This window comes from Arvicanthis niloticus, chromosome 22, assembly GCF_011762505.2.
Source record: "Arvicanthis niloticus isolate mArvNil1 chromosome 22, mArvNil1.pat.X, whole genome shotgun sequence".
Taxonomy (NCBI): Eukaryota; Metazoa; Chordata; class Mammalia; order Rodentia; family Muridae; genus Arvicanthis; species Arvicanthis niloticus.
Window position 1 is genome coordinate 50,208,118 of NC_133429.1, and position 27,046 is coordinate 50,235,163.

General features: G+C 49.8%; 1 protein-coding gene and 1 long non-coding RNA gene across 3 annotated transcripts; one reads left to right on the top strand and one right to left on the bottom strand.

Moving 5' to 3' along the window:
- The first annotated feature begins 76 nt into the window (after positions 1-76).
- LOC143436371 (uncharacterized) lies at positions 77-15,857 on the top strand. 2 transcript variants are annotated; one of them, XR_013106455.1, is made up of 4 exons: positions 77-3,088; positions 3,530-4,062; positions 6,914-6,989; positions 13,482-15,857. It is a non-coding gene; the product is annotated as an uncharacterized LOC143436371 (long non-coding RNA). The 2 variants fall into 2 exon arrangements; XR_013106456.1 differs by lacking the exons at positions 6,914-6,989; positions 13,482-15,857 and adding an exon at positions 4,676-6,896.
- On the bottom strand, positions 10,924-25,902 carry Esyt1 (extended synaptotagmin 1). The gene is made up of 31 exons (XM_076920633.1): positions 25,425-25,902; positions 23,249-23,290; positions 22,622-22,756; positions 22,447-22,520; positions 22,262-22,334; positions 22,062-22,151; positions 21,840-21,895; positions 21,177-21,300; positions 20,917-21,093; positions 20,669-20,751; positions 20,229-20,277; positions 20,036-20,122; positions 19,866-19,958; positions 19,581-19,652; positions 19,367-19,453; positions 17,959-18,108; positions 17,592-17,738; positions 17,298-17,474; positions 17,049-17,131; positions 16,904-16,952; positions 16,730-16,819; positions 16,519-16,614; positions 16,269-16,340; positions 16,068-16,154; positions 12,693-12,830; positions 12,466-12,620; positions 12,274-12,372; positions 12,064-12,195; positions 11,873-11,978; positions 11,679-11,728; positions 10,924-11,353 (listed from the first exon to the last, which is right to left on the bottom strand). The coding sequence occupies exons 1-31, from the start codon at positions 25,782-25,784 to the stop codon at positions 11,314-11,316; spliced, it is 3,273 nt and encodes a 1,090-aa protein (XP_076776748.1). The 5' UTR covers positions 25,785-25,902; the 3' UTR covers positions 10,924-11,313.
- Between the last annotated feature and the right edge of the window lie 1,144 nt (positions 25,903-27,046).

A 27,046-nucleotide genomic window follows, 5' to 3' on the forward strand; every position in this document is an offset into this window, starting at 1 on the left:
GGCAGTTGGTGACTCAGGCTCTGAGGCGTGCGCCGGTTCCGGAATTGAAAGGGCTTGAGCAATCCCCACCCATGACCCTGAGGCTGCAGACCCACGGAATACCCGCAAGGCTAGGGGCGGGACCGGGCGGCGGGCGTGGCCGGTGGATGGGCGGGGCGGCGGCTAGGGCTGCTTTCGTTGCCGTCGGTAGTTAGCTGCGGGATCGTGTAACTTGGAGAGTTTTGCATTTTTATTTTATTTTATTTTATTTTTTTTTACACATTTGATCTTAGCCGAAGGACCTAGAAGCTGATGGCTGAAGTAGATGCTAAGATTTACAGTTTAGCCTGGTCATCTGCTCCCGAATCTCATCTCCTCCGTGTGGAGGCGTCTGCTGAGCGGTCTGCCCCGGGAGATAACACAACAAATGCAGCTCTGGCCTCTGCAGCCCTTCCTTCCCTTTCCGACTCCATTCCCCAGCCTGAGTATTTGCGCTTTCTCCGTGGCGTTTACCAAAGGTTTGGGTGCAGAGAGGGAACCGGCCCATAGTCCCGAACCAGATGAATAAATAACTTTGGCGGCGCGCCTCATACTAGAGCTTGTGCAAGAAAGTGGACCAGAAATAGCTCAGGGTAGAAAACTCCCAGCGGCGCCGTAGGAAGAATGAGACATAAGCCAGTTTTGTAGCCAGAAACAGACCTTCCCTGGCAGGAGAAAGCTCCGAAGAGTAAAAAGGTCTGTACCGGCGCAAGGGTTGTTGTGCAGTTGGTAGAGGGCTTGCACAAAGCTCTAGAGGTGTCCGAGCACTCAGGAGGTGGAGACAGGAAGAATCAGAGTCATTGGTCATTGGTAGGGAGTTGAGGCCAGCCTGGGCTATGTGAGAGCCAGACTCAGAGCAGAAAAGAAAGGAATAACCTGATTGTACTAATAAAGGGAGTGACCTCTCTGGAGGTACTCTCAGTGGAGTCGATAAGGAGTTCAGGCTCAGAAGAGCCTGTACTGTCATTTGGCTCCCCTGTAAAGTAACTCTCATGATTAGACATAACATTTTTTTAAGGTCTCACATTTGTTGGTTTTATTGAGACAGGGTCTGTCTACATAGCCCTGACTGTCCTGGAACGAACAATAGATCCACCTGCCTCTGCCTACTTGCTGTAAGGATAAAGGCATGCACCACCATGCCTAGCCCAGGGTTTTATTTTTATGTGAGTGAAGTTCCAGGACAGCCAGGACTACACAGAGGAGGGAGAAGGGGCCGGGGGTAGGGGTGGGAGTGGGGGCAAGGGAGGGAAGGGAGAAAGAGGTGGAGCCAGGAGAATTAGAAGTTCTAAGTTAGTCTCAGCTATGAAGTTTTTAGTCCATCCTGCGACATAAAAGACATTGGAGTTTTTGTTTGTTTGTTTGTTTGTTTGTTTGTGGATTTTTGTTTTTGTGTGTTTTTTTTGTTTGTTTGTTTGGTTGGTTGGTTTGTGGGTTTTTTTGTTTTTTGGTTTTTTTTTGTTTGTTTTTTGTTGTTGTTGTTGTTGTTGTTTTTTTTTTCCGAGACAGGGTTTCTCTGTGTAGTCCTGGCTGTCCTGGAACTCACTCTGTAGACCAGGCTGGCCTCAAACTCAGAAATCCGCCTGCCTCTGCCTCCCAAGTGCTGGGATTAAAGGCCTAGGCCACCACTGCCTGGCTTGGAAGCAAGAACAACAAAGCAGACGTGGTGATAGATAAATGTGGTTCTGGATGAACCAACAAGCCTGGTCTCAAAAACAGCAGTGAATAAGGATTGAAGTTAGGGCTTGCTGGCAGGGCAGTTGTCCACAACCATCAGGCTCTGGGTTCAGTCTCCATCACCATCAAAAAGGAAATTTTTTTCTGTTTTTTTGAGGCAAGATGTTATGTAGTTATGTAGTGATCTTAATGTGTGATCCAGTGTGACTCCCCCCCTCAGTGGTCTCACTCTGCTGCTCTGATGCTCTGCCTCCCAATTACTCGATGTCCTAAGATTCTTGGGGTTGAACCTAGAGCTTTCTGCATGCCAGGCAAGCCCTCTACCCGAAGACCCCTGAAAGGAAAAAAATATTGATCATCACATATCAGTGTATCATTTCAGAAACTTGAATAATTGTGGGTTCACCCCATACAACTAGCTGTTGTCTTTGTTTTATTTTTATTTTGAGACAGGGTTTCTCTGTATAGACTTTGCTGTTGGCTCCCCCCCCCCCTTTTAGCTATTTTATTGAGTTCTTATACTTCTATCTCCCTTGTAACCCCCAACACTAGGTAGGAGAGAAAGGGTAGAGGGAAAAGAGAATGGAGACCTCTATAGGCTACTTCCTGCAGGTTAGGGTTGTGGTGTTCTAGGCAGAGACCTCTATAGGCTACTTCCTGCAGGTTAGGGTTGTGGTGTTCTCAGGGGCAAGTCAGCAATATAGCAAGGGGAGCAGCAGCTGCTGCAGGCCTTCTCTTCTTGGGGCTCTTGTATTTACACCCTCCAGAGTCTCCAGAATTAAACTCTGCAGGTGGCAAAACCATGCCCCTCTTGGAGCACAAGACAATCAAAGTTAGCAGCTGTGGACAAACTGAAGTAGCCCATATCCCACACCTGGGCTTAAAACAAATGTACATAACATGATGGGTTTTTAAAGAAACCAAAACTCTCAGTATACCCACCTGTCCTGGGCTCCCTCTGTAGACCAGGCTTACCTCAAACTCCCTCTGAGAACAGGCTTACCTCAAACTCAGAGACCCTCCTGCCTCTGCCTCCTGAGTGCTGGGATTAAAGGCCAGAGCCATCTGAGAGGAGGGAACCTCAATTGGGAAAGTGCCTTCATACGATAAGTGGGCGAGCCTATGGGGTATTTTCTTTGCTTTTTTTCATTAATTTATTCACTTGACATCCCAATATCCACCCCTCCCCCAAGTCTCCTGGATATTTTCTTAATTAGTGATTGATGGTGAAGGGCCCAGCCCATTGTGGGTGGCGCCATTCCAGCTGGTGGTCCAGGATTCTATAAGAAAGCAGGCTGAGCAAGCCAGTAACCACACCCCTCCATGACCTCCGAATCAACTCCTGCTTCCAGGTTTCTGCCCTGACTTCTTTGATGGACTGACATCTGAAAATGTAAGCAAAATAAAACCTTTCCTCTCCAAGTTGCTTTTCCTTTTGGTGTTTCATACAGCAGAAAAAAACAACAACAACAACAACAAAAAACCTAAGACACAAATCGTTACCAGGACGGTGGGCTGTGGCTATGACAGAGATGCCTGGCCATACGTTTTTACTGTTTGTCGTTTGTAGAGGGTTGTGGTGGCATTTGAGCTCTGGGCTGGAAAAGCACTGAGTGCTGAGTGCACAGTGAGCTGCTCTGTGGGAGTTTGGAAGATACAAATGTCCAGAGCAGTGCAGAACACAGAGGCATGGCCTGTGGAGTTTCAGAGGGAAGCAAAGACTCTCTACCTGGCCTTTTGTTCAGGAATCTGGTGTCTGGTCAGCTGGAGCTGAAGAATCAGCTGAGACTAACAAGAGGCCAGACCACTAGTGTAAAACCTTTGCTTTTTCCAGGAAAAGGATGCTGATCAGCTGGGGCTGAAGAATCAGCTGTTACTCACTGAAGTAAAATCTCCTGGGAAGTGTTTCCTCAGAAGCTGTGGTCCAGAGGCGGCCAGGGTTGAACCTCATTCTGGCAGCTGGACTTGGTGGTGTAAGAGTGACCCAGCTAATAACTGCTTTAAAGGTACAAAGGAGTCATGGGCAGCAGCTGAGGCTTGACCCTATGTGCCAGGCTTGAAGTCCCTGAAAAGAGCCCAGGAGAGGTTAAAGGTGAAAGTGCAGCCCAGCTGCTGTAGAAGAGTCCAGCATTTTGGAAATGCCAGTACCAGGGGACAACCACCAAGAACAACAGGTGTGGAGTGGAGCCAGTCTGAGCCTAGAAGACGAGCTGTGTGTGCTGCAGAGGACAGAGCCAGAGAAGTGACCCAGGCCCTTGGGTGGAGCTCAGATCATGAGAGAATCCCAGACATTGGATGCTGAGTTGTTTACACTGTTGGGACTTGGTTTTGCTTTGTTCAGACTAGGACTGCTTCTTCTCTTTTGAGGTAAGAAAGTAACTTATTTTTTTTTATTTTACAGTTTTGAATAGTTTAAAGAGACTTCGGACTTTTACTTCTGAATTTTTTAAAGATTTATTTAGGAGTTGGGGATTTAGCTCAATGGTAGAGTGCTTGCTTAGCAAGCACAAGGCCCTGGGTTCGGTCCTGAGCTAAAAAAAAAAAAAAGATTTATTTATTTTTATATGTACTAGTGTTTTTCCTGCACGTATGTCTGTGTGATGGGCCAGAACCCCTTGAACTGAGTTGCAGATAGTTGTGAGTTGCTGTGTAGGTGCTGGGAACTGAACACAGGTCCTCTCAAAGATCATCCAGTGCTCTTAACCACTGAGCCTTCTCTCTAGTCCTAGTGTTTGAAAATTTAAAGTCTATGGGGCTTTTAAATTTTGTGATGTCAATATTAATGTGTGATTTTGGGAATGAACAGAAAGGAAAGGTTACGGCTTAATACTGAAGTGATGTGTTTGTGTGTCAAGCTGACAAGGGGTTAGTTATTCTTGGTAGACTGATGTCACCTTGATACATAGGCTGTAGTCATCTGAGGGACGGGAACCTCAAGTGAGAGAAATGACATCACGCTGTAGGGCATTTCCTTCACTAGTGGTTGAAGGTATGGGCTCCTCTCGGCTGATGATCCTGGATTCTATGAGAAAGCAGGCTGAGCAAGCCATGAGGAGCAAACCAGTGAGCAGTGCCCGTCCACAGCCTCTGCATCAGCTCCTGCATCCTGGTTCCTGCCCTGCTCGAGTCCCTGTCCAGGCTTCCCTCAATGATGGCCTGTTACCTGGAAGTATAAGCAAAATAAACCTTTTCCTTCCCACCTTGATGTTGGGCATGGTGTTTTGTCACAGCAATAAAAATCCCAAGACAGTAAGTGACCCACAGTAAGAAGGAGGGTAATGAAGAGGCCTCATGCACATTTTACAAAGCCTTTCTTAGGTCATTTTTATAGACCAGTGTGAGAGTGGGGTATAAATAGAAAAGTTGGTTTTAACAGGTAAAGCTGGTTTCCTATTGCAGTTTACTAAGGCAGAGGTCAACAGACTCAGCTGTTGTTATAAAATCTCCTAGGAACGTCTTATAACAACAGACTTGTAGATTGCTCCTCTGGAAATCTTGTTTCACATAGGTAATGTAATCTAAGCTTTTTAATAATCATTTCAAAACATACTTTTTTTTTTTTTTTTTTTTTTTGAGGTGGATAGGAGCTGAGGCCAAGGGACAGCTTGTGAGAATTGGTTCTTTTTTCTGCCGGGTGGGCTCTGAGTGTCAACCACAGGTTGTCAGGGTCAGTGGCAAGTAGCTCTAACAGATGGGCCATTTTGCCCACCCACCTCTCATTCTCCTGAACGTCATCTCCCTATTTTAAATTCATCCATATTTGGGATTTGGCCTGCAAGTACTTTATTTTTGTTTGTTCTCAGACAAGGCAGGCCTGGAACTAGTTATGTACCCGAGGATGACCTTGAACTTCTGGTCTTCCCATATGCTGAGATCACAGCATTTACCAGCACGCCAGGCTGTCCTGGAACTCACTATGCAGCCCACTCTGGCCTCAAACTGTGATGATCCTTCTGCCTTAGCCTCCTGAGTGTCGGGATCACAGACCAGAGCCAGAACACCAGCCACAGGCCCAGCTTTCCAGTGCGCTTCTGTGTGCTCTGATCAGGGTTAGGTGGTGGGTAGAGCTCAGAGGCTGAGCTCTTGCCTAGCATCCTGGCACACACTGGCTTCCAGTAGCCCACAGAGGGGCCACGGCTTCAACTTCAAACACTTACTTCCTGTCCTGGTCACATTTCTGTCCAGCCACACCCGGTAGCTTGCAGATCTTCAAAGATATCCTGTCTCTGTTGCTGAGCTTCTTCCCCTTGACTTTTATATTCTCTTCCAAGATACACACACACACACCTACACACACCTACAAACACCCCCCCCCCACACACACACACACCTACACACACACACCCCTACACGACTCACTGTCCAGCACCAAGGATCTCCAGGTCACCTGGTCCATACGAGGTCCTGAAATATTTGTAGAATGAATGGACAGATGTGACACCACAGCTGGTGTTATCAGGGAGGGACCCTGGGGGCCTGAGGGATGGGAGCATGGCCATGCACTACTGTTTTTACATTTTCTCCCTGAAATTGTTGAGGTGATTTGACTTGATAAGGAGGAGGTAGGAGAGAACTCTAGGAAGTAGTAAAGGTTTAAAATAGATGCTGCAGAAAACGGGAGAAGGGTTGCTGGGCTCCAGCCAGATGATAAACACTTGGTTAAAATTAGGTTTTTTGAAACATAGTCTCACTATATAGCCTTGTCTGGCCTGGGAGCTCTTCCTGAGGCAAGTTTCTGTGAGTTCGAGGCCAGCCAGGGCAGCCAGGTGAGGCCCTGTTTTAAAAACAACCCTCCGCCCCCCTGCAATTTTATTGTTTGTATGTGGGCATGATATATGCGTGGGCTTGATGTATATGTGTGGGCATGGGCGTAGTGTATGTGGGCATGTGTGACAAGGCACATGTGTCACAGTCACAATGTCTTTGTCTTTACATGGGTCTAGGGCTCAGACTCCAGTCACCAAGACTGTGGCACGTGCTTTGTCCACTGACTGTCTACCTGTCAGTGGATACACTACCTGTGTGCCTGGTACCCACAGGGTCCAAAAGAGGGCGTCAGATGCCCTAGGGTCCCCTAGGATGGTTCTGAGCGGAGCTGCCACATGTGCTGGGAACCCAGCCCGTGTGTACTTTTAGACAATAGCTGTTGTTTATTTTTTAGGCTTATTTTATGTGTACGGTCGTTTTGCCTGCATATATGTATATGTACCGTGTACAGGTGCTCAGCGTCCACAGAGGCCAGGGCAGAGCATTGGCTCCCCCCAGGAACTGGAGTTAGACCGTTGTGCCACCAGGTAGGTGCTGGAAACTGAACCTGGGTCCTCTATGCAAGAGCGGTAAGTCCTTTGTTTTAAAACAGGGTCTCGAGGCCTGGCCTTGGTCGTTCTGGAACTCTCACAGATCTTCCAGAGTGCCGGGATTTAAAGTGCACCACTCTCATGCCCACCCAACTTCAACTGCTTTCTTCGGATGTCCCAGTTCCTAACTGACTTTCTTTTATATCTTGTTAACTATAATTGGGTCAGAGTCACCCCAGGTTGGGAAGGTGGCTGGGAAAGCATGATAACCCCTCAGAGGTAGTGCACCTCCACCAGGAATGCCTGCCAGAGGGTTCTCTATGTAGGGAAAAGGCTGGGCAGATGACCGAGTTGCCACACCCTCTTCAGGACTGCACATAGTTTGGTCCAATAAAGCTATATTCCAAGAAGGGAGTAGCCGGTATCAGTCACTGTCGAGAGCAAACTGCTTGGAGGCTTAGCTAGGGCAGCTGCTCAGTGGTAGAGACTTTGTCTGTCCCCTACCACTACACATACAGAGAAAGAGCTACAGGGCATGGTGACACAAGCTTGTAAACCCAGAACTGTGCGGGCAGAGGCAGGAGGACTGTCAGACGTTTAAGGCAAGATGTCTCAAAACAGGCTGGGGAGATGGCTTACTATCCAAGCATAGGAACCTGAGTTTGGGCCAGCATTTAGGAGGCAGAGGCAGACAGATCTCAATGAGTTCAAGGCCAGCCTGGTCTATACAGCAAGTGCCAGGATTCATAGTAAGATCCTGTCTCCAAAAGCAAGGCTGAGGTCAGCAGAATGGCTCAGTGTGTAAAGGCTGATCACCTTGATCTCTGCACCCACATGACAGACCAGGAAAACCAAGTCCTCCAAGCTGTCCTCTGACCTTCACATAGACACAGCAGCATGCAAGCATGCGTGCATGCATGTGCACACACACACACACACACACACACACACACACACACACACACTAATTGTAATGAAAAGCAAAGGTGGACAGTTCCTGAGAAGCAACACTTGAGGTTGACCTCTGGCCTCTACACACACGCATGCGAGGCACACCTGCACCCTCACATGCTTACACATGAATGCATACATATACCATAGACACAAAAGTTAAAACATTAATCCACAAGTCAGGTCCTGTAGTCCCAGCTACTTGGGAGGCTGAGGTAGGATCACAAGTACAAGGCCAGTCTGGGCTACAGAGTGAGTTCAAATCCAGCCTAGGAAACTTGGTGAGATCCCCTTCTCAAAATTAATAGAACTAGGGATATAACTCAGTGAAAGAACACTTGGCTAGCTAGCATTTGTGAGGCCCTGGGTACAGAAAAAATAAACCACCCCCCAAGCCCCCAAAGTTTTACTAAATAACAAGTATATTTAATTCCATGACAGATGATTCCTTTATATTCTTTTAAAAACAAAGACAGTGATTTTTTTTAAGAATTGTTTTATGTGCATGAATGGTTTGCTGTATGTGTGTGTACACAAACATGCATCCCTGCTGAGTCTCCTGGAACTGAGGCCACAGACAGTTGTGGGCTATCCTGTGTGGATGCTGGGTCTCAACTCGAGTCTTCTGCTAAAGCAACAAGTGCTTTTAACCACTGAGCCAACTCTCCAGCCCCTCACTCTAAAAAATTCATCCCCATATCTGTTTGAGGACGACTGAGTGCCGCAGCCTCTAGTAGCTGGTAAGCCGCTATTCCTCCCTTTTGTAGCCGGACTTGGACAGCTTGGGACAGAGTAAGAGCCTTCCCAGAGCAGAAGCCATGCCAAGTCTCCTGGTTTTCTGGGAAAGTAATTGCTTAAAGTGGTCAAGTAGGCCAAGATTGTCTTTTGAAATCATACATAACAAAAACAAAACCCCCATTTATATCTTCTCAAGCCTGCTAAAATGGCAGGCCTCAGGCCGTACACGCCCTGCATCTCATAATTATAGAAGGGACGTTAAAGTTTCAAGTTTCTTGACTCCCCCTCACAGACGTTGGAGTGATCGAAGGTGGTGGTACAGACTGTGATCGTAGCACTAAGGGAGATTGCCGTACGTTCCAGGCCATGGACTAACTGCTCAGCAAGAGCCTGTCTAAAAAATGTGTAAAGAATCCGGGTGTGAGGTGTCGGGACCTATTAGTGGGTGTAGCAGAGTGTACACGGTGGCTGGAAACATATCAGCTATGTTTACTGTTTGGACTTTCTTTTTCTTTCTTTCTGTCTTTTTTTTTTTTTTTTTTTTTTTTTTTTTAAAGTTGGGCACAGTGGCTCTTGCTTGTAATTCCAGCTCTCCAAAAGGAGGCTGCAGTAGGATTGCCTTGAACTTGAGGCTAGCCTGGGCTACAGTGTGTGACTCTGTCTTAATTTAAAGACAAAACCAGGGCTGGAGAGATGGATCAGTGGTTAAGAGCACTGACTGTTCTTCCAGAGGTCCTGAGTTCGATTCCCAGCAACCACATGGTGGCTCACAACCATCTGTAATGGGATCTGATGCCCTCTTCTGGTGTGTCTGAAGACAGCTACAGTGTCTTCATAAAAATAGATAAATCTTAAAAAAAAAAAATAATAAGAAAAGAAAAGAAAAAAATACAAATAAAAATAGCATTCTTTAAAAAAAAAAAAAAGACAAAACCAAAACAGGCCAGTTGTAGTACCACAAACCTGTGATCCCAGCACTTGGAAGGAAGACATGAAGTTCAAGGTCATCCTTAGCTACTACATGTGCAGTTAAAGGCAGCCAGCCTGCATTACCTATGGAGTTACTAAAGGCCAGCCTGTGCTACACAAATCCCTGTCTCATGAGTGAGAAGATTGTCCTGCAAGGTGAGTAGATCCAGATGGACATGAAATATTTGTCAGCTCTCAGATGGCCCTGACGCCATTTTGGATGCAGCTGCTGTCCTTGACAGTATGAGCTTGTGCTGGGCTGGGGGTTTATGAATGGCAGATGGGAGTGGTCAGTAGACAAGCTGTATGAATGAGGCGTCATCACTGTGTCTGGAGAGCAGTCTCCCGACATCAGCTATCGCACAGAAGAGCCTTTCCCATGCTCAGTGGTGACTACAGTCTCACAGGTTCCCATCATTGAGTAAACCGATCTTCTCAAATTGAATGAAGGCTTTGACAGTTGGAGAAAACACTGATGGACAGGTTGGAGTCCAGCCTTCCAGGGAAAGGGCCACAGCTGGTTTGAACGTAATGTTTAATAGAGCAGTGGTCTGACACGGTGGCCTGACATGGGCGGTGGTCAGATTAGTTCTAGACAGTGAGTTTACAATCTAGGCAGTTGGTCAGAAAACCAGCCCTGCTGTCTAGAGTCCTTTCTATCCATCTGCATATTACCATTCTTGGGGTGTCAAGACCAATTTCTTTTCTTCTTTAAGATTTACTTTATGTATGAGTACACTGTAGCTGTCTTTAGACATCAGAAGAGGGCATTGGATCCCATTACAGATGGTTGTGAGCCACCATGTGGTTGCTGGGACTTGGAACTCAGAACCCCCCAAAAGAGCAGCTGGTGCTCTTGACCACCGAGCCCACTGAGCCATCTCTCCAGCCCCAAGACCAATTGCTAACAACTTGGAAGCTTCTATAGAATCCACATGTTCCCAATTCACACAGTGCACTGGACTGAGGCAGCCACCATAGCACATATATTTTCAAGAGTGGATTGAAGAAGGTGTGTGTGTGTGTGTAGCTGGACATGGGGCCCGGTTGCTGCTCATCTTGTACCCACAGTCCAAGAGCCTCAGTGTGAGGAGCTAGGCTGTCATCTTCCTTCGCACCCCTATGTTTGTTCTCCCTGATGGTTGGTAGGTGACCACGCAATCACAGAAGACCTTATGCCATTCAGCAACATACAGACTAACTTAGAGCAGAGTAGAGATTAGCACTGCCCCGGCAGCTAATGTGGTACAAGAATGCATGCAAGTTCATGAAGCACTGTTTTCTGTATATTTTTTATTATGTTAAAAAAAAAAAAAAAAAAAAAAAAAAAGCTTTCCAAAAGCTGCATTTGGCATGAGCAGAATGCCACTGCTAGTGCTGCCAGCGGCCAGGCACAGGTGCGTGAGGCCCTGAGGAGTGGGAAGGAGGAGGAGGTGCAGGCAGAACAGGAAATAGCCAGCTCAAGTCCCTGCCCTGGGAGCCTGCAGGATAAAGGCCGTGCAGTGAGGGGTAAGGTGATCCTCTTTGGTCAGGCAAAGACCCTTATTCGGGCCCAGAAGGCAAAAGGGCTTAGGCTCAGCCCTAGAGCCGCGCTGTGGAGGCTCTTCACACTGGGGCAAGAGGCAAGAAGACCAAGCAGTGCCAGGTTGTCATCCCTCAGCTCCTAGGAACCGCCCTTTTCTCTGTCATCCATCAGATCGTACCTAGGGAAGCAAGGACACAGAGTTCAGGCAGAATGAGGACTCTAACGTTGGTTTTTGTTTTCTGAGATTCTGTCTGCTTCCCAGGCTGGCTTAGAGCTGGCTACATAGCCCAAGCCGATCTTGAACTCTCAATTCTCCAGCTTCCCGCAGGCTCTAACTACAGCCATAAGCCACCATGCCTGCCAGCTATGTTCTCTCCTACATGAAAGACATGCCAAAGGGTTCCATGCTTAAGGGAACCCGCGGTCCTCACTTTGATTACATCCTGTGATTGGGATTTCTCCAGTGTGCATAGCCAGTTTCACATGCCTATGCAGACACTCACCACTGGGCTGCACCCTGGGAAAGGTCTATCTCTGCTAGATCCAGCTGCACCTGGGTTGGAGGGTGACAGGGGACAAAATGACATTTTGGCATTTTCAAAGAACCTGTCTTATCAACATTATCATTCTGAACCACCGCGTGACGATACGGTCACACACCAGGTGGCACCAGCAGCGTTAGTCCTTGTCTGCTCACCTTCCCCAGAAGCTCACGCTCTCTGGACATGAAGGAGGAGTTTGACTTCACAGAGACATCGAGCTTCCGCCTGAGAGTCCCATCCAGGGGCAGATCCCACTCAAACCTGGGGAAAGCACTAGATCTTAGAGCCAGGGGCCCACGCGAAGCCCCTCCACGCCCCACCTGCCACCCCATGCCTGTTTACTGACCGTTCATTGAACTCAGGATTGAGGGTCCTCTTCTTCTGTGGGGTCTTCCTCTTGGTGCTTCGGTTCTTGTCTGGGAGCAGCAGCATCGACACATAGGGGTCTGGGAGATCACGTCCATTTTGTCGAAGGGCCCTGCCGCAGAAGGATGTGGGCATTGGAGCACTCAAGAAGGACGGAGGAAACCAAGGAGGGAGGTGGGCGGGGTCTCACCGGCAGCTATGGACGATGCTGATAAGCTTTTGTTCGTCACTGTGGTACCACACTGTCAGCTTCACCTGGCCCAGGGGCCCCACAGGAGCCTCAGAGGGACTGTGGGAAAACAGACAATAGCATCTAGGCACCTGGTGATTCAACTTCATACTCCCGCCTGCCTGCGTACCACCTCCCTTCCCAGCCTCTTACCTGTCACCATGGGTTAGGCGATGCCTAACCTCTGGGACTGGGGAGGCGGTGTGAGTGGCTCCCCCTAGGGCCTCGGGTTCTTCGTTGAGCGAGGAGGAGCTGTGGCTATAGCTGTGGCTATGGGCTTCCACTCCCGAGTGCTGGGATACCAGGATCTGGGGGCAGGAGAGGTGTGAGCTGGGCCATTCTCAGTCCGAGGCCCCAGCCTTCCTGGCCCTGGTACTCACCCCTAGCTGCGCTCTCATTAGCACCTGGCCCTGACCGCTGAGTGCAAACCAGTGGTCCAGGCAGAGTTGTTCCGCCTGGAGGAGCTCAGAGAGAGGCAGGGATACGGAGCCCAGGGTGCCGGTCCCTTCACCCCGGACCTGTGGGGCAAACACAATGATAAAGTACCGACGTTTACTTGACATTTGGGATCCAAAGGCTCAGGTGGTTTTGGTGAAAGTTCCAACTTCAGCCTCTCCAGCGCGAGGATTACAGACGTGTGCCGTCAGTCAAGCCCCCTGCCTGCCTTCTCTCTCAATTAAAATAGTCTCTATTTTGTAAGCTCTGACTTACCAGTAGAACCAGCAGAATGGAAAAAAGAATGGCAGAAAACTACAGCCAGCACTGGTGGCACACGCACCAGCAGGCACAGCCGCGCACTCGTGGCACACGCACCAGCAACTGGGAGGGAGTGGAAGGCAGAGGCAGATCTCTGGATTCCAGGCCAGCCATGGCTACACAGTCTCAAAAAGAAAAAAATAACAGCATAGGGCTGGGGGTGCAGCTCACTTGGTAGCATGCTTGCCTAACTTGCCTGCAGCTCTGGGTGGAGGCCCCAGCTCCACATCGGAGCAGGTGTGCTGGTGCAAGTCTGTCATCCTGGAACTGTGGAGGCAGGAGGGTGGCCCTCAGCTGCATACTGAGTTTGAGGTCACCTTGAGCTCCATGACTCCCTGGCTCAGAAAGTTCCCTGCCTGTCACGCTCTCATTTCTACATCCCACACGTAACGTTTAAAACCTTCCTGTTGCAGATGTGAGTGGTGGAGAGAGAGCCCAGCCACAGAGTACTGGCTGCTCTTTGAGAGGACCTGAATTTGATTACCAGCACTCCCACGGCAGCCTACCACAACTGTTGCCCGCTTCTGGCTTCCCTGGGCACCAGGTATGCACTTGGTACATAGACATACATGTAGACAAAACACCCATATGTTTTGTATTTCCTAACTTTTTAAACTTGGTTTTTTGAGACAGGTTTTGCTTTTGTTTTGTGAGGCAGGGTTTCTCTGTTTAACCCTGCCTGTCCTGGACTTCTCAGAGATCCACCTGCCTCTGCCTCCCGAGTACTGGGATTGATGGTGTGCACACACCCAGCTCAGTAATTTGTAATAGTCTTATTTTCCCTCTTGGTAACATTCAGCTGCTTCCACTTTTGAAACTTATCTTGTTTCCTGCAACCTGCTCCCTCACAGTGTTCGGGCTACACTGCAGGTCCCCTGAAGGATACCTCCATTATGTCTGTGTTGTTAGGTGTGAGCTTTTGCCCACTGCTTCCACAAGGGGGAAAGCAGTTAACACCAAAGACTTCAAATTCAAAGACTCTTCTTTGTCCTTCCTCTCCCAAACAAGAACAGCAGGTGGGTGAAGCATGCCTGTAATTCCAGCATTCTGGAGGCCAGTCTAGGGTACAGTGCAAGATGTTGTCTCAAAAAGTCATCAACAACAAAAATGCCCAGAAGTTTTTTTGTTGTTTAGATGTACTAATATCTAACAGGGAAAAACAACAAAACAAAAAAGAGAGCCAGGCTTGGTAGCACACACCTTTGACTCCAGCACCTGGGACACAGGCAGGAAGATGGCTCTCTGTGAGCTCTAGGCCAGCCAGGTGACATGAGCATGAGGACCTGAGCTCATGCCCCACAAACCAACACAAGTGCCTGTACTGTAGGGAGGAGATGAACCCTGGAAGCTTGACCAGCCAGCTTCAGTCGACCGAGAGAAAAACAACAGAGAGACCTCTTCTAAATGAAGGCAGCAGTCAAATAATGACATCCAAGGTGTTCTGACTCCACATGCATTCCCTGACATGCACACACCCTAACAAAAGCCCCAGAGGAATCCTAGCAGGCCTCTGTAACAATGTCTTACTTTAATTACTCTGAGGCCTCCCCTCCTCACTTGCTTGAGACAGCGTCTCATTATGTGGCTCTGGGTGAGCCCCATTTTACGATTATGACAGGACTACAAGCCTGTGCCACCACACCCAGACCAGCAGTCCCTCGTGGTGGGCCATGATCCTCCTAACTTTGGATCTGAAACAATCACTCACACTTTAGCATAAAATACAAAGTCCTTTCTTTTTTCTTTTGAGACAGTGTCTCATGGAGCTAAGTGACCTTGAAGTAATGAATTACGTAGTGAACCCAGAACTCCTGACCTCCAGCTACCACCTCTCCAGTGCCAGAAGCACAGGCGTACACCAGCTATAGCTGGCCAAAATTCCTTTTCTTGGAGGGGGGATTGAACTTAGGGTCTCAAGCATGCTAAGCAAACGTTCTACCCAGAGCTACATCTTATCCCAAACCCAAAAATCTCAGCATGATACTGAGAAGACCTTATTATGAAATTTATCTTTTTTTCCCCCCTCACCCTGAAAGGCATTCCTGCTGTATTTTAAAACTGTGGGTTTCACACCTGGTGCTTTAATCCCAGCACTCAGAAGGATCTCTGTGAGTTCCAGGCCAGCCTGGTCTACAAAGCAAGTCCAGGACAGCCAGGGCTTGATACACAGAGAGAAACCCTGTCTCAAAAAATGAATGAATGAATGAATGAATGAATGAAATTTTAAAATTCTGGTTTTATGTTATTTGTGTATGAGGCATCTGAGCCTACGGAGCTGTAGTGCAGGTGTAAGCTGCCCACTGAGATCCACTGCTGACCTTTCTAGTCTTGTTGCTTAGGGCCTATCTGCCCTTACGTTTGGAAGCCTTCCAAGATGCTTCTTTCACTGCCCCACCTCCATGGTCTGATAGGACCCCTCCTCTCCTCACCTTCTGCCTTTAACCTCATCATTCTTCTAGAAGTGTCCTCCAGTGACACTGTGACTAAATCTGAGGACTCAAGCTTTCCTTCCTGTGATGGTTTGTATATGTTCAGCCCAGGGAGTGGCACTATTAGAAGGTGTGGCCTTGTTGGAGTAGGTGTGTCACTGTGGGTGTGGGCTTTAAGACCCTCATCCTAGCTGCCTGGAAGTCAGTATTCTGCTAGCAGCCTTCAGATGAAGATGTAGAACTCAGAACAACTCCTGCACCATGCCTGCCTGGATGCCGCCATGTTCCTGCCTCGATGACAATGGACTTGAACCTCTGAACCTGTAAGCCAGCCCCAATTAAATGTTGTCCTTTATAAGAGTTGCCTTGGTCATGGTGTCTGTTCTCAGCAGTAAAACCCTAATACACTTCCCTTTTGTTTGTGGTGGTGGTGGTGTTTTTGAAACGGTCTCACTAGCCCAGACTGGCCTTGAACTCAGGGCAATCGCTTTGCCTCAGATTCCCACGAGCTATGATCACAGGTATTTCTTTCCTTTCTGTTCACCCATTCCTGGACTGAGTTCACAGTACCTGCAATTCCAGGCTCTCAGTATGTGGCTTCCTGATGAGAAAGGAGGCGCTCTCCTCCCAGACAGGGGCTGAAGTCTGGGAGACAGTCTGTTGGAAACAGAGCAGGTGGGGGTGTTACCATGATGAGTGGCCAGACTCTTGCAGTCTCCTCCCTCCTGTCCTTAGCAGTGAAGGATCCCCTTACAGAGCCTCTCCTTCTACCTTGGTTTTATGGGAAATCTCTCCCACGGTGAGAGTGGCATAAGGGCTGGGATGCTTGGTGCCTTTTCGGAGCTGGAAAGAGAATACCAATTGCTGTTAATTTAGAGCTGCCCCCCCCCGCCCTTACACATTAAAGCCACAGAGCACAGAGCCACATCTCCATTTTCACATGACAGCCCCCACCCTCATAGCTTCGGATAATCTCACCCCAGCACCATCCCAGCCAGTAACCCACAGGGCTTCCTCTTACCGGCAGATCCTCTGCCCGCTCCAGGTAGACGGACAGCAGGGCTGCTGCCAGCTCTGAGCTCTTCTGAGTCTGGATCAGGCTGTTCACTTGCAGCACCTGGGACACATAGTGGGCTGTGGACGGGACTGACACCCTGGGACCTGAGACGCACTTTGGACGCTAACACAGGGTGCACCCTGCCCGTCCTCCTCCAGCTGCTCCTCTCTCTCACCTCCTCTAACTCGGCAGCAGTTGGTCTAGGGGTCAGACGCTCCAGGCGCAAGTGCAGGCGCCCAGATGGGACATCCTCCAGGGTCAGCCACTGTGGATACAGGCAGGAAAAGGTGAGAATGAAAATGAGGCGTCCGTCAAGATCGGGGGTCACTGGCTCTCAGCACATGCTCACCTCATCAAGAAAGCCACTGTTGAGCACTGTAGTGAGACTCACTTTATACCTGCGGTGGAGAATAAAGACGAGGCTGACTGGTTGATACCGTGGCCTATGGTGCCCAGCCTATCTGTCCGCCTGAACTGCTATCCTATCCTCTTACCTGCCCAAAAAGTCATCTTTGTCCAAGTCCTTATCAAAGACCTCAATCTCAAGCTCTTGGCCAGGGATTGATGTGACAATCACCTAGTGGGAGAAAAGGGAAGTCTCTCCTTTTCTTCTCCAAATGACTACCCCTCTCCACCATCAGCTGACCACACCCCCATCCGCCCCACCACACCCCCATCAGCTGACCACAGAATGGCAGTCACTGTTGGGGCAGATAGAGGAGTCCCAGCCACTCACTTCTGACCTCAAAAACCTCATTCCAGCGGGGATTGAGATCTTCCCGAACAACATGGGTCCGGAAGCTTCTTCCTGCCACCTTCAGTTTGACGTAGGGGTCTGATTTGCCCTTCACCAGTCCCCCCAAGAAACGGTCTTTGGCAATTAGGTCCTGAGCTTCTAATACATGGATCCGAAGAACATTCTACAGAAGGAACAGATGCTGACCGAAGGGAGCAAGAACTCTCAGAAACACCCCTAAAACAGGCTTGGTACACAGTGTGGGCAGATGGAGCCTTCTAGTTTCCAGGTATCAATTTACCTCAGTCCCAAAGTGGCTGTTAGGAGTTGTGTGATAGGGCCGAGGTGGGGCATCCACACTGCTGCCTGTGTCTGGGCTCTCACTGTCCCAATCCTGGGTACCAGGCACCGTGGGGAAGTGGATTTCCGAGTAATCTAAGTATAAGATCTGCAGTATAAGACAGACATCGTGATTGCACAGCACGGGCAGTCCGCAGATGAGCTCTTGCGCAGGCGCAGGCTGAGGACAGCGCTCATCTCATTCCTTCCCCGAGTCAGCCCAACAAACACTTTTTGATATGCTTGCATAAGGTAGCTCCTCTTCTACGCTCTGAATACCAATAGATCCACAGGTCTCCCAGCCCCCAGCACTTCCCCCATTGCCATACCCGCATGACCAGTTTCATGTAGAGCCTGGAGTTTGGGCCTGAGCCGCTGAGCTGGAACCACTGGTCCAGGGTGAGTTCAGAGGCAGTCAACAGGCGAGCAAGAGGGAGAGTCAGGGCCCCTAAAGTCAGGGCCCTGGAGTCGTCCTTCACCTGGTGGTACGGCACAGAATGGAGGTGAATGTCAGAGAAGGAGGCATATTGAAACTATAACACGACTCCAGCTCGGTTCTCCCTCCCGGCTTCTTACCATCTTTTGTCAACTCCACCATCTCCTCTTCTACCTTTGCTCATTCCGTTCCCGAGAACGCTTTCATTCTCTCCCTTGCCTATTTCAATCCTACTTACTATCCTTCAGGCTCAGTTGAGATCTTTGTTCGGAATGTTTGAAAAAAAAAAATGTTCATTGTGTGTGAGTGTGTGACATACATGGAATGTGTCCCAAGCCCATGTGTGGAGGTCAGAGGACAATTCTGTGGAGTTGGTTCTCCCCACCTTTATGTATCTTCTGAGGATCAAACTCCGGTCACCAGGCTGTATATCAACGAGCGGGGCCAGTGCTTTGCTGGCCCAGTCTCCAAACCCTACTTGCTCCAGCCCCTTCAGAGGCTGTACAATCAGCACCTACATGTTTCCTCTATGAACCTGACCAGTTAGCAAGGAAGCTATGATACAATGTTTCATGATTGTTCTAAGACCTTTAAATGCTAAATGTTAATTTTATTGGGATACAATCTGCCCACTATAAAAATTACTCAAGTACAGAGTTACCAATTATAAAAATGAATTTTAAGCCAGGTGTGGTGGCACACCTTTATGCACTAAGGCAGAGGCAGGTGGATTTCTGTGAGCTTGAGGCCAGCCAGGTCTACACTGTGAGACCTTATCAAAAAAAAAAAAACAACAAACAAACAAACTCAGGGAAGAATTGTGGGAGGGGGTGATTAGGAGGGGACAGTGAACAGCATGTAAAGTGAATAAGTAAAATAATAATAATAAACCAGTTACACTGGGGCTGGTGAGATGGCTCAGTGGTTAAGGGCACCAACTGCTCTTCCAGGGGTTCTGAGTTCAGTTCCCAGCAACCACATGGTGGCTCACAACCATCTGTAATGGGATCTGATGTCCTCTTCTGATGTGTGTCTGAAGACACTGACAATGTACTCAGATACATAAAATAAATCTTTCTTAAAAAGCTACACTGACAAAGCTAGAGGTGTTGGCTCACACCTTTAATCCCAGTACTTGGGAGGAATAAATGAAATAATTCCTCTCTCTCTCTCTCTCTCTCTCTCTCTCTCTCTCTCTCTCACACACACACACACACAGGTAAAAACAGATCTCAGAAAGCAGGGAAAGGGGAAAACACGTACCAACGAAGCCTGGGAAGACGGGATAAGGCAGCTCTCACCTGCACATCAAGCTCCTGGCTTCGAGGGTCTTGCAGGAAAAATCGGAAAGCTTCTTCCCACACTGGGCTGTTGGTGTTGTAGGTAGCCTGAGGGTGACGACATAGCACATGTACCCAGCACCACTCCCATGTGGGTTGAAACCCTGAACTAGCAAGCATTTTAAGGCGAGGCCTGCTCCCCCTGATCCTGAACCAGCGCTGTGCTCACCCCTACCTTGCTCTCCTGGGTCACATCCTGAACTGACAGTTGCACCATGGGGTTGGGCTCCTTGTTGCCTTTCTTCAGCTGTGTTGGGGGATAGAATTTAGACATCATCCTTCAAGTGTTGGGTGTCTGGGGTCTGATGATGTAAGGTAGGGCCAGCAGACTCTCCCTCAAGGTGGACCTGACCCCTCCTCAGAACTGTTACAGGCAGGGGTATCTGTATCCTCAGCAAAGGAGGAGTGGCCGTCCTTTCCCCCAAGGCTCTGATCCACCTATGCTAGGAGCCAAACTCACAGGAAGATCCTGGGCTCGATCCAAGTAGACAACAAGGATGGCAGCTGATGGGGGCTCTGGCCGAGAAGTGATGCCCCGATTCCACTGGAGAACCTGGGAGGAGGGAACAGTGGTCAGCCCCACCCTCCCACCCCCGATGTTCCCAACCTCCTGTGTCCTATGCAGCTTACCTGATCCAGCTTCTCTGCATCTGGCAGAAGTGATAGCCATTCTAGCCTCAAGTGAACTTGGCCTTGCCCACCTTGTAGAGGGTACCACTGAAGGGAGTCAAAGACAAGCAGAGGTCAGAGGCCACCCAAAAGGCAGCACCTGTCACTTCCCAGAGGGTGAACTCACTCCCACCTTCCTCTTGTCCCAACTTACACTATCCAGGACTCCAGCCTGTAATACTTTTCCTACATCCAGCTTCATTCTGGAAGAGGGGGTGGGGTGGAGAGAAAAGTGACATAATTAGTAGCAAGTCAGCAGGTTTCCCTCCACTCACTATCCAGGAGTAATTGGAGAATCCTTTTTATTACTTTTTAAAAATTCTGTGTCTGGGTATGTGCATGTGAGTGCCGGTACCTAAGAAGGCCAAAGGAACGGAAGCTGTAGACACAGGGGATTGTAAGCCTCCCTGGACACTAGGGATCGAACCCAGGTCTCTGCAAGAGCACTACATGCTTAATGTTTACATGGAGGGGAAGGATGGAGGGAGAGAGGGTCTGATGAGGGACAGAGGGAGGGTGTGTGTTGTGTGGGCTCTGCTACCTCCAGAATCTTGGTAGTGCTGGGACTTTAGAATCTAAAATGGGCTGTCTCACCTTCCCAGAAAATCATCTTTGTCTGGATCCTTGTCAAATACCTCCACCTCGATCTCCTGTCCTGGAACCTCATGGACTATCACCTGGAGAGCACAGAGGACTGCAGTCTTATGAGCTGTATCTGTGAGGGCTCCAGCCAGCAGCTTCTCCCCCCACCCCATTGACTCTCAGGGCCTCATGTCACGCACGCGCACACACACACACACACACACACACACACACACACATATGCACCCCTTGGCTCCTACCTCATACGTCTCCCCCCAGTGAGGGTTGAGATCTTCATCTATGACACGGCTGCAGAACGTCTGGGTGCCCACTCGAACAAGGGCATAGGGATCTGATTTACCCTCAATCAGGCCTTTCACATACTTGTCCTTGGAACTCAGACCTCGGGCTGCCAGCAGGTGAATCCGGATAATGCCCTGGGGTCAGGAATCCACTGGTGAGAAACTAAGAACTCAGCAAGCCTTTGAGAAAAAGCTCGGTCTTCTGAGAGATGCCATACCCTGGGTAGTGGGGACCGCAGCTGGGCCACATCTTGAAGGTCAGGCACAAGGGGCACCAACAGTCGGTTAGGGAGCACAAGGAAGGCAGCAATGGAGTCCATGATCATGGTGTCAGAGAGTGAACTAAATGAGGAGGCAGGGAGGGAATGGTTCAACGTCTAGGTTTTTTCCCCCTACCCCAATTGTGGTTTTTCCTACAGAGAAAGACTTAAACCTTTAAATCTCACTGCATATCTCTGGCTGAGCTGGAATTTGTTACGTAACCCATGATGGCACTGAACTCCAACCTCCCAGGTCCCAGGACTACAGATGTGAGCCACCACACCTAAGTTTAGGAAATACAGTCTCTTTTTTTCTTTATTTTACATTTGTTTTTATCTGTGTGTGCACATGCATGCATGCCTGCCATAGGGTATGTGTGGAGGTCAGAGGACAACCATGCCGTACCCATTGGGCTTGCAGCAGGTACTTCCACCCACCGAGGAGTCTCCATTTCTACCCAAGTGCATGTTCCTCCCATGGAAGAAAAAAACCCCAGTCTGAAACTTTCCTGGAGTTTACGTCCGATCTCCCCAAGTGCAAGGACTCAGGCGCAGAGTGAAGTGTCCTGCTTTGTATCTCTGAACCCTCTGCCCAGGGGTACTTGGGAGGGTGCCCAATACCTGAGTCCTGGGATATCCAGCAGGTTGGTCATCCCTGTCCAGTTGATGTCAAGTGTCTGGAACAGAAGGGCAGAAGAATCAGGACAGATCCTAGGGAGCACGGGCACACTCAGCCTCTGATCTGACTTCTCAATGTCCATAGCTACCTGTCTGTACCGCCTCTCTTCCCAAACCCCACAGTCCCATGTCTCCCACCTCCCAACAATGTTCTCTCTCTCTTACCGGGCGTTTGATAAAGAACATGGACACAGCCCCCACAATAGGAAGGTCTCCTGTGAGTGGCTCAAGGATCACCCGCAAGACGCCGTGGAGCTGGAGGGAGAAGAGAAGATCAACGCCCTGGGTCCTCCCACACTTCCCAAGCCTCAGTTGTTCTGAGCCTCCCCTCCCCAGAGTCCATGACACTTAGGGCAAAGCCCCACCTGCATGCCCTTGACTCCGGCTTTGCAGAAGTATTTCTTCACCTCCACATCAATCTGTACATCACCTACGTAGCTGGGGGGCAATGAGAAAGAGAATAAAGAAGTGAGTACTAGGTGTCCAGGGGAGCTGAGTAGTCAGGGGTGACTGGGACCCACTGGCAGGGGAGCAGGAGGCGGGAAGTTACCTGACATTCAAGTCCAGTAGAATCTGATCTTTTCTCTGACTAGGGTGAACCTTGACGCCAATGATTCGTACTGGCTAAAGAGAGAGGTGATCTCAGGAGAGGCAGGAGTGAAAAAGGTGAGCCTCAGCCCTTAGGGTGCCCCACCACCCCCTATCCACTGCTTCCCACACAGCACCTTTTCACCCAGCTCCACGCGTGTAAACGTGAATGTCTGCAGATGGGGGTTAGCTCCCCGGACAGCTGGGGCCACCGTTTCAGCCAGAAGCTTCTCCATATACTGGCCTAGGAAGGGCCACACTTGAGCAACAATCTGGGAGGAAAAGAAAAGAAGGAACATTGTCAGAGAAGAGGCCACTTTCCTTCTAAAGCAGTGGTTTGTGACCCTCATGGGGTCGTATGACCCTTCCACAGGGATCAGTCTAAGAACCAGAAAACACAGATATTCTCGTTACAATCCATAACAGTAGCAAATTACAGCTATGAAACAGCAACAAAAGTAATTTTATGGTTGGGATCACCACAACATGAGCTGTATTAAAGGGTCACAGCATCAGGAAGTTGAGAGCCACCCGTCTAAAGGCCAGTTCTATCTGGGCGTGACAGCATACAGCTGTTTTCTGAGGCCTGATGCCACAAGTGGGAGGAGGCGGCCTTGGGCTCAGTGTCCAGAGCTGGGCATGGAGTCAGACTCACCCCATGGGCAGCTCTGGGGACTGTGCTCTAGCTGAAATGGAGGTGTGGAAAAAACATTGAAAGAGGAATAAACCCCACCCAGGAAAAATCAAAACAAGGCAATCCTCACCTTGTTCAGCCATTCCGCCTTTTCTACATCTGGGAAGCTGACCTGACGTGGAGAAGGCAGAGACAGTGATGAGCACATGTGACATCCATGCTTCCTGAGAGGCTCGTGTCTATCCCACAGTGACTCCTTACACCCAGGACTTGGTGCTGAGGTTTCTTCCCTCCCTCTCCTCCACCACCTTTTGTGTTCTGGTGACTTATTTTATATGCATTGGTGTTCTACCTACATGTATGTCTGTGTGAAGATGTCAGATCCCTTGCATCTGGAGTTACAGGCAGTGTGAGCTGCCATGTGGGTGCTGGGAATTGAACCCAGGACCTCTGGAATAGTCAGTGCTCTTAACCGCTGAGCCACCTCCCCCGCCCCCCTTTTAAGGCAAAGTTTGATTTTATTAAGAGAAGGTTTTAGCTGGCCATGGGACACAAACCTATATTGCCAGCACTTGGAAGGTAAAGGCAGGAGGGCCGGGAGTTCAAAGCCATCCTGGGCTATATGAGACTATGGGTTAAACAAAGGGAGAAAAAGTTGTTTTTCTCTGTTTGTTTGTAGTGTTTTATTATGTAGCCCTGGCTGACAGGGAACTCACTATATAGACCAGGCTGTTTGTTAACAAAAGTCCACCTGCCTCTGCCTCCCAAGTGCTAGGATTAAAGGCATGCCACCACGCCCAGTAAGAAAAAGGTTTTAATACAGATTTAAGCACACAATCCTGGAGGTAGGAGAATTCTCTTCTTAGAATTTGGGGACACTGAGGCTTTTTTAATAAGAGGAGCAGGTAGGATGTGGGGCCACACAGAGATGCTTCAGATAGCTCTGAGATGCGAAATGGCAGCTTCTGGGGCAGAGGAGGGGGAGGGGGAGGAGTCTTGAAGAGAAGGGCACATTCTTTCAGGAGATCCTGTCAAATCAGAGCTCCCGGGGATCCTGGGACGAAGAAGTCCTAGTTCCTTTGTCCAGCAGCCTTCCCTGCTCCCCTGGGACTGGGCGTGGGCTCCAGTATAAGAAGGTGAAGAAGAAACCAAACCCTGATAATCTAGAGACTGGCAGGAAGAGACTTAGGCCTGGTGCGCTGGTGCGCTAGTGCCTGCGCAAACCTCCGCACTGCCTCTCTCTCTCCTCATTCCTTTCCTCCCTACCTCCTTTCTCTCTCTTCCTGAGTGGGAAAGGACACCTGCGCTGTACACGGAGGTGTGGAAGTGTTGGATTAATTCCAATGATAAAAAGTAGCAGTAATAGTTGCTACTTAGGGTGCATAAAACCACTTCTTCCTTTTTTCTCTCCAGGGCATGGCAAGTGTGACTGGTGTCTGCCTCTCTCTACCTAACTGTCACCTCTAAGTGAGAAGAGTAAGGAGGGTACCCCCAAAGGGGCTGGTAACCCGCTCAGCTTAACAAGGTCAGAGAGGCATCTGCTTCAGCCCAGGAGACAGGGTGTAGTAATAAGGGCCTGGGTCAGCTGAGCAAACTGAGCAAGCTAGCGAAGGCTACCCACAGTCCGGAAAAGGGTGGGGCCGCCCAGGGTGCGAGTGGAAAGGAGCAGCGGGAACTGCTGCCGCGCTACCCTCTTCCCAGAACCTCCTCCCTTAGCCCAGCAGCCCGGCTGGCTTGAGGCTGGAAGGCGACCGTGGCAGGTCATTTCCAGGTGCTGGGACTCAGCGGAACAATGCTTGCAGGGCTGGGTCTCAGCGGTTACCTAGGGACAAGGCAGGAAACGGAAAACCCTTATGCCTTTAAGTAGATAAAAAGCTTTGAAAGCGCTAGCAAAGAGGAGGGAACCTCTGTGCCATCACAGGGTGGGGTGGGGGTGGGGGTGGGGTGGAGGGATCCCCAGAGACAGCGCGGCAAAGGCGCGCGAGTGGCACCAGAAGTCAGGAGGAGCGAACATTCTACACGCTTGGCTGGGAGCGGCAGCTCAGATGCACTGCTGTAGTCCGAGGAAGAAGTCCCGATTCCGTGGAAGGATCCGCTCTGCGGCAAGGGTGGGCGGGGAGAGTGGGTGGCCGTCCGGGAGTGGTGCGTCCCGGTCAGCACACAAGCGCTAACGGGACGATGCAAAGTCTGGGGGTGGGGGCAGCCTTAGCTCCTAAGTCGGGGAGCTGACTTCGTAGGAAGGGAGAGCCCGAGTTGAGGGGCTGGGAAGAGCTATACTGCAGCAAGGGGCTGACGTGGTAACTCACCCAGGCAGGTAGTTCCCGGTGGCTCATATAAAGCGTTTCTGCCGTGATCCGCTCCTCATCATCCAGCAGCTGCCTCGCTGCCCTCAGGCTGCGTTCTTTCCCATCACGGACCCGGCGCCAGCCCAGGTAGAGGGCGAGGCCGAAAAGCACAAAACCCACGCTAAGACCCGCTGCCCCTGCCAGGTACACCGGCACCAGCACCAACAAGCGGCGCCCAAAGGAAGTCAGCACAGCCAGGGCCTCGCTCGCCGCACCTGGGCCGGCAGGTGGGACCCCGGATTCCCCGTCCCGCGTGGAGTCCGTAGCAGGGGGCTGCCCTGAAGGCTCGGGGCCGGCGCCCTCTTCTGGAGAGTGCTCCATGGGGCGGCTTCTGGGAGTGCCAGCCCGAGTGGCTGCAGGCAGCTCAATGTCTGGTCCAGCTCCCCCCAGTAATATATGGTGCTCCCCCCGGGACCTCAAGCCCCACCCCTGCCTGTTGGGGCTGCGCCTTGTAGACTTGGGAAGCTTGAGAGGAGTTGGGATGGCAGGGCCTCCGTGATTGGACCAAAGGGTCAAGATGGGAGGGCTGGGTGGGGGGGAAAAAGGGGGAAAGAAACCAAAAGGCAGTATTTGACTGGCTAGGGCGAGAACAGGGCGTGGTGTCCCACTTAAGAGGCGGGAGCAGCTGCTCCTCCCACGTGGGATTGGAGCGCCTGTGGAGTTACGTCATGCAGAGCCGCTACTCTAATTACTGAGTTCAGAGTGAGCTAGTGTTGAGGGTTTATCTCTCTGCTCGTTCAGATGGTTTGGCAGTTTGGTCTGAATCTTACATATTCTTTGTCAACTTTCCCAACATTTTTGATACTCGGAGAACGTTCGGGTTTGCCTCTAAGAATATTCTTTGAATTTTTACTAGCTGCCCTTGCAAAAACGTTAGGGAAATTTCCCGATTTAGAATGAAAGAAAGCCTAGGATGACCGACCCTGTCTAGCGGCCCTTGTCCGTCCTGTCCTCAGTCCCCCTACAAGTCAGTGACAGCTGGAGCATGAACATTAGAGTTCTAATACTCCAATCTTGAAGAAGTGGGGGAGGGGAGAAGAGCAGTCGATAAGTGAGATTTTGTTTCTTTGTAGAATCTCCCAGTTAGTCATCTCTATCATAGAGGCTGATTAAAATTAAAGTGTGGGGGGGTGGGGTGGGAAGGGAGTTTCAACTGCAGCAGCAATTATTAAATTTTCCAATTTTCCCCCCCGATGCTGACCAAAATCAGGCCGGGGAGGAAAGGGTCTATTTGACTTATACTTCCACACCATAGCCCGTCATCAAAGGAGATCCACGCAGGAACTGAAACCTGGATTTCCTGAAGTTAAGAGCTGGTGCAGAGGCCGTGGAGGGGTGCTGCTTACTGGCGTGTTAAACCTGCTTTCTTATAGAAATGGGCTGGGCCCTTCTCCATCAATCAATTAAAAAATGCTCTATAGGTTTGCCTACAGTTCTTATGGAGGCATCGTCTCAATCAAGATTCCTTTCTCTCAGATGACCTATATCAAGTTGATATAAAACTAGCCAGCACATTTGGGAACTTCTAAGACACTAAAATGAAGAATTCTGACAGGCAGGATGGCTCACAGCTGTAAGCCCAG

What these genes read in the sequence shown, in the direction of transcription:
- Esyt1 (XM_076920633.1), bottom strand. Translation starts at nt 25,784, where the DNA reads ATGGAGCACTCTCCAGAAGAGGGCGCCGGCCCCGAGCCTTCAGGGCAG. An exon ending in ACCGGGAACTACCTGCCTGG is followed by an intron (nt 23,291 to 25,424) that starts GTGAGTTACCAC and finishes TCTCCACGTCAG; the next exon opens with GTCAGCTTCCCAGATGTAGA. An exon ending in TCCCAGGGTGCAGCCCAGTG is followed by an intron (nt 11,354 to 11,678) that starts GTGAGTGTCTGC and finishes TTGCTTCCCTAG; the next exon opens with GTACGATCTGATGGATGACA.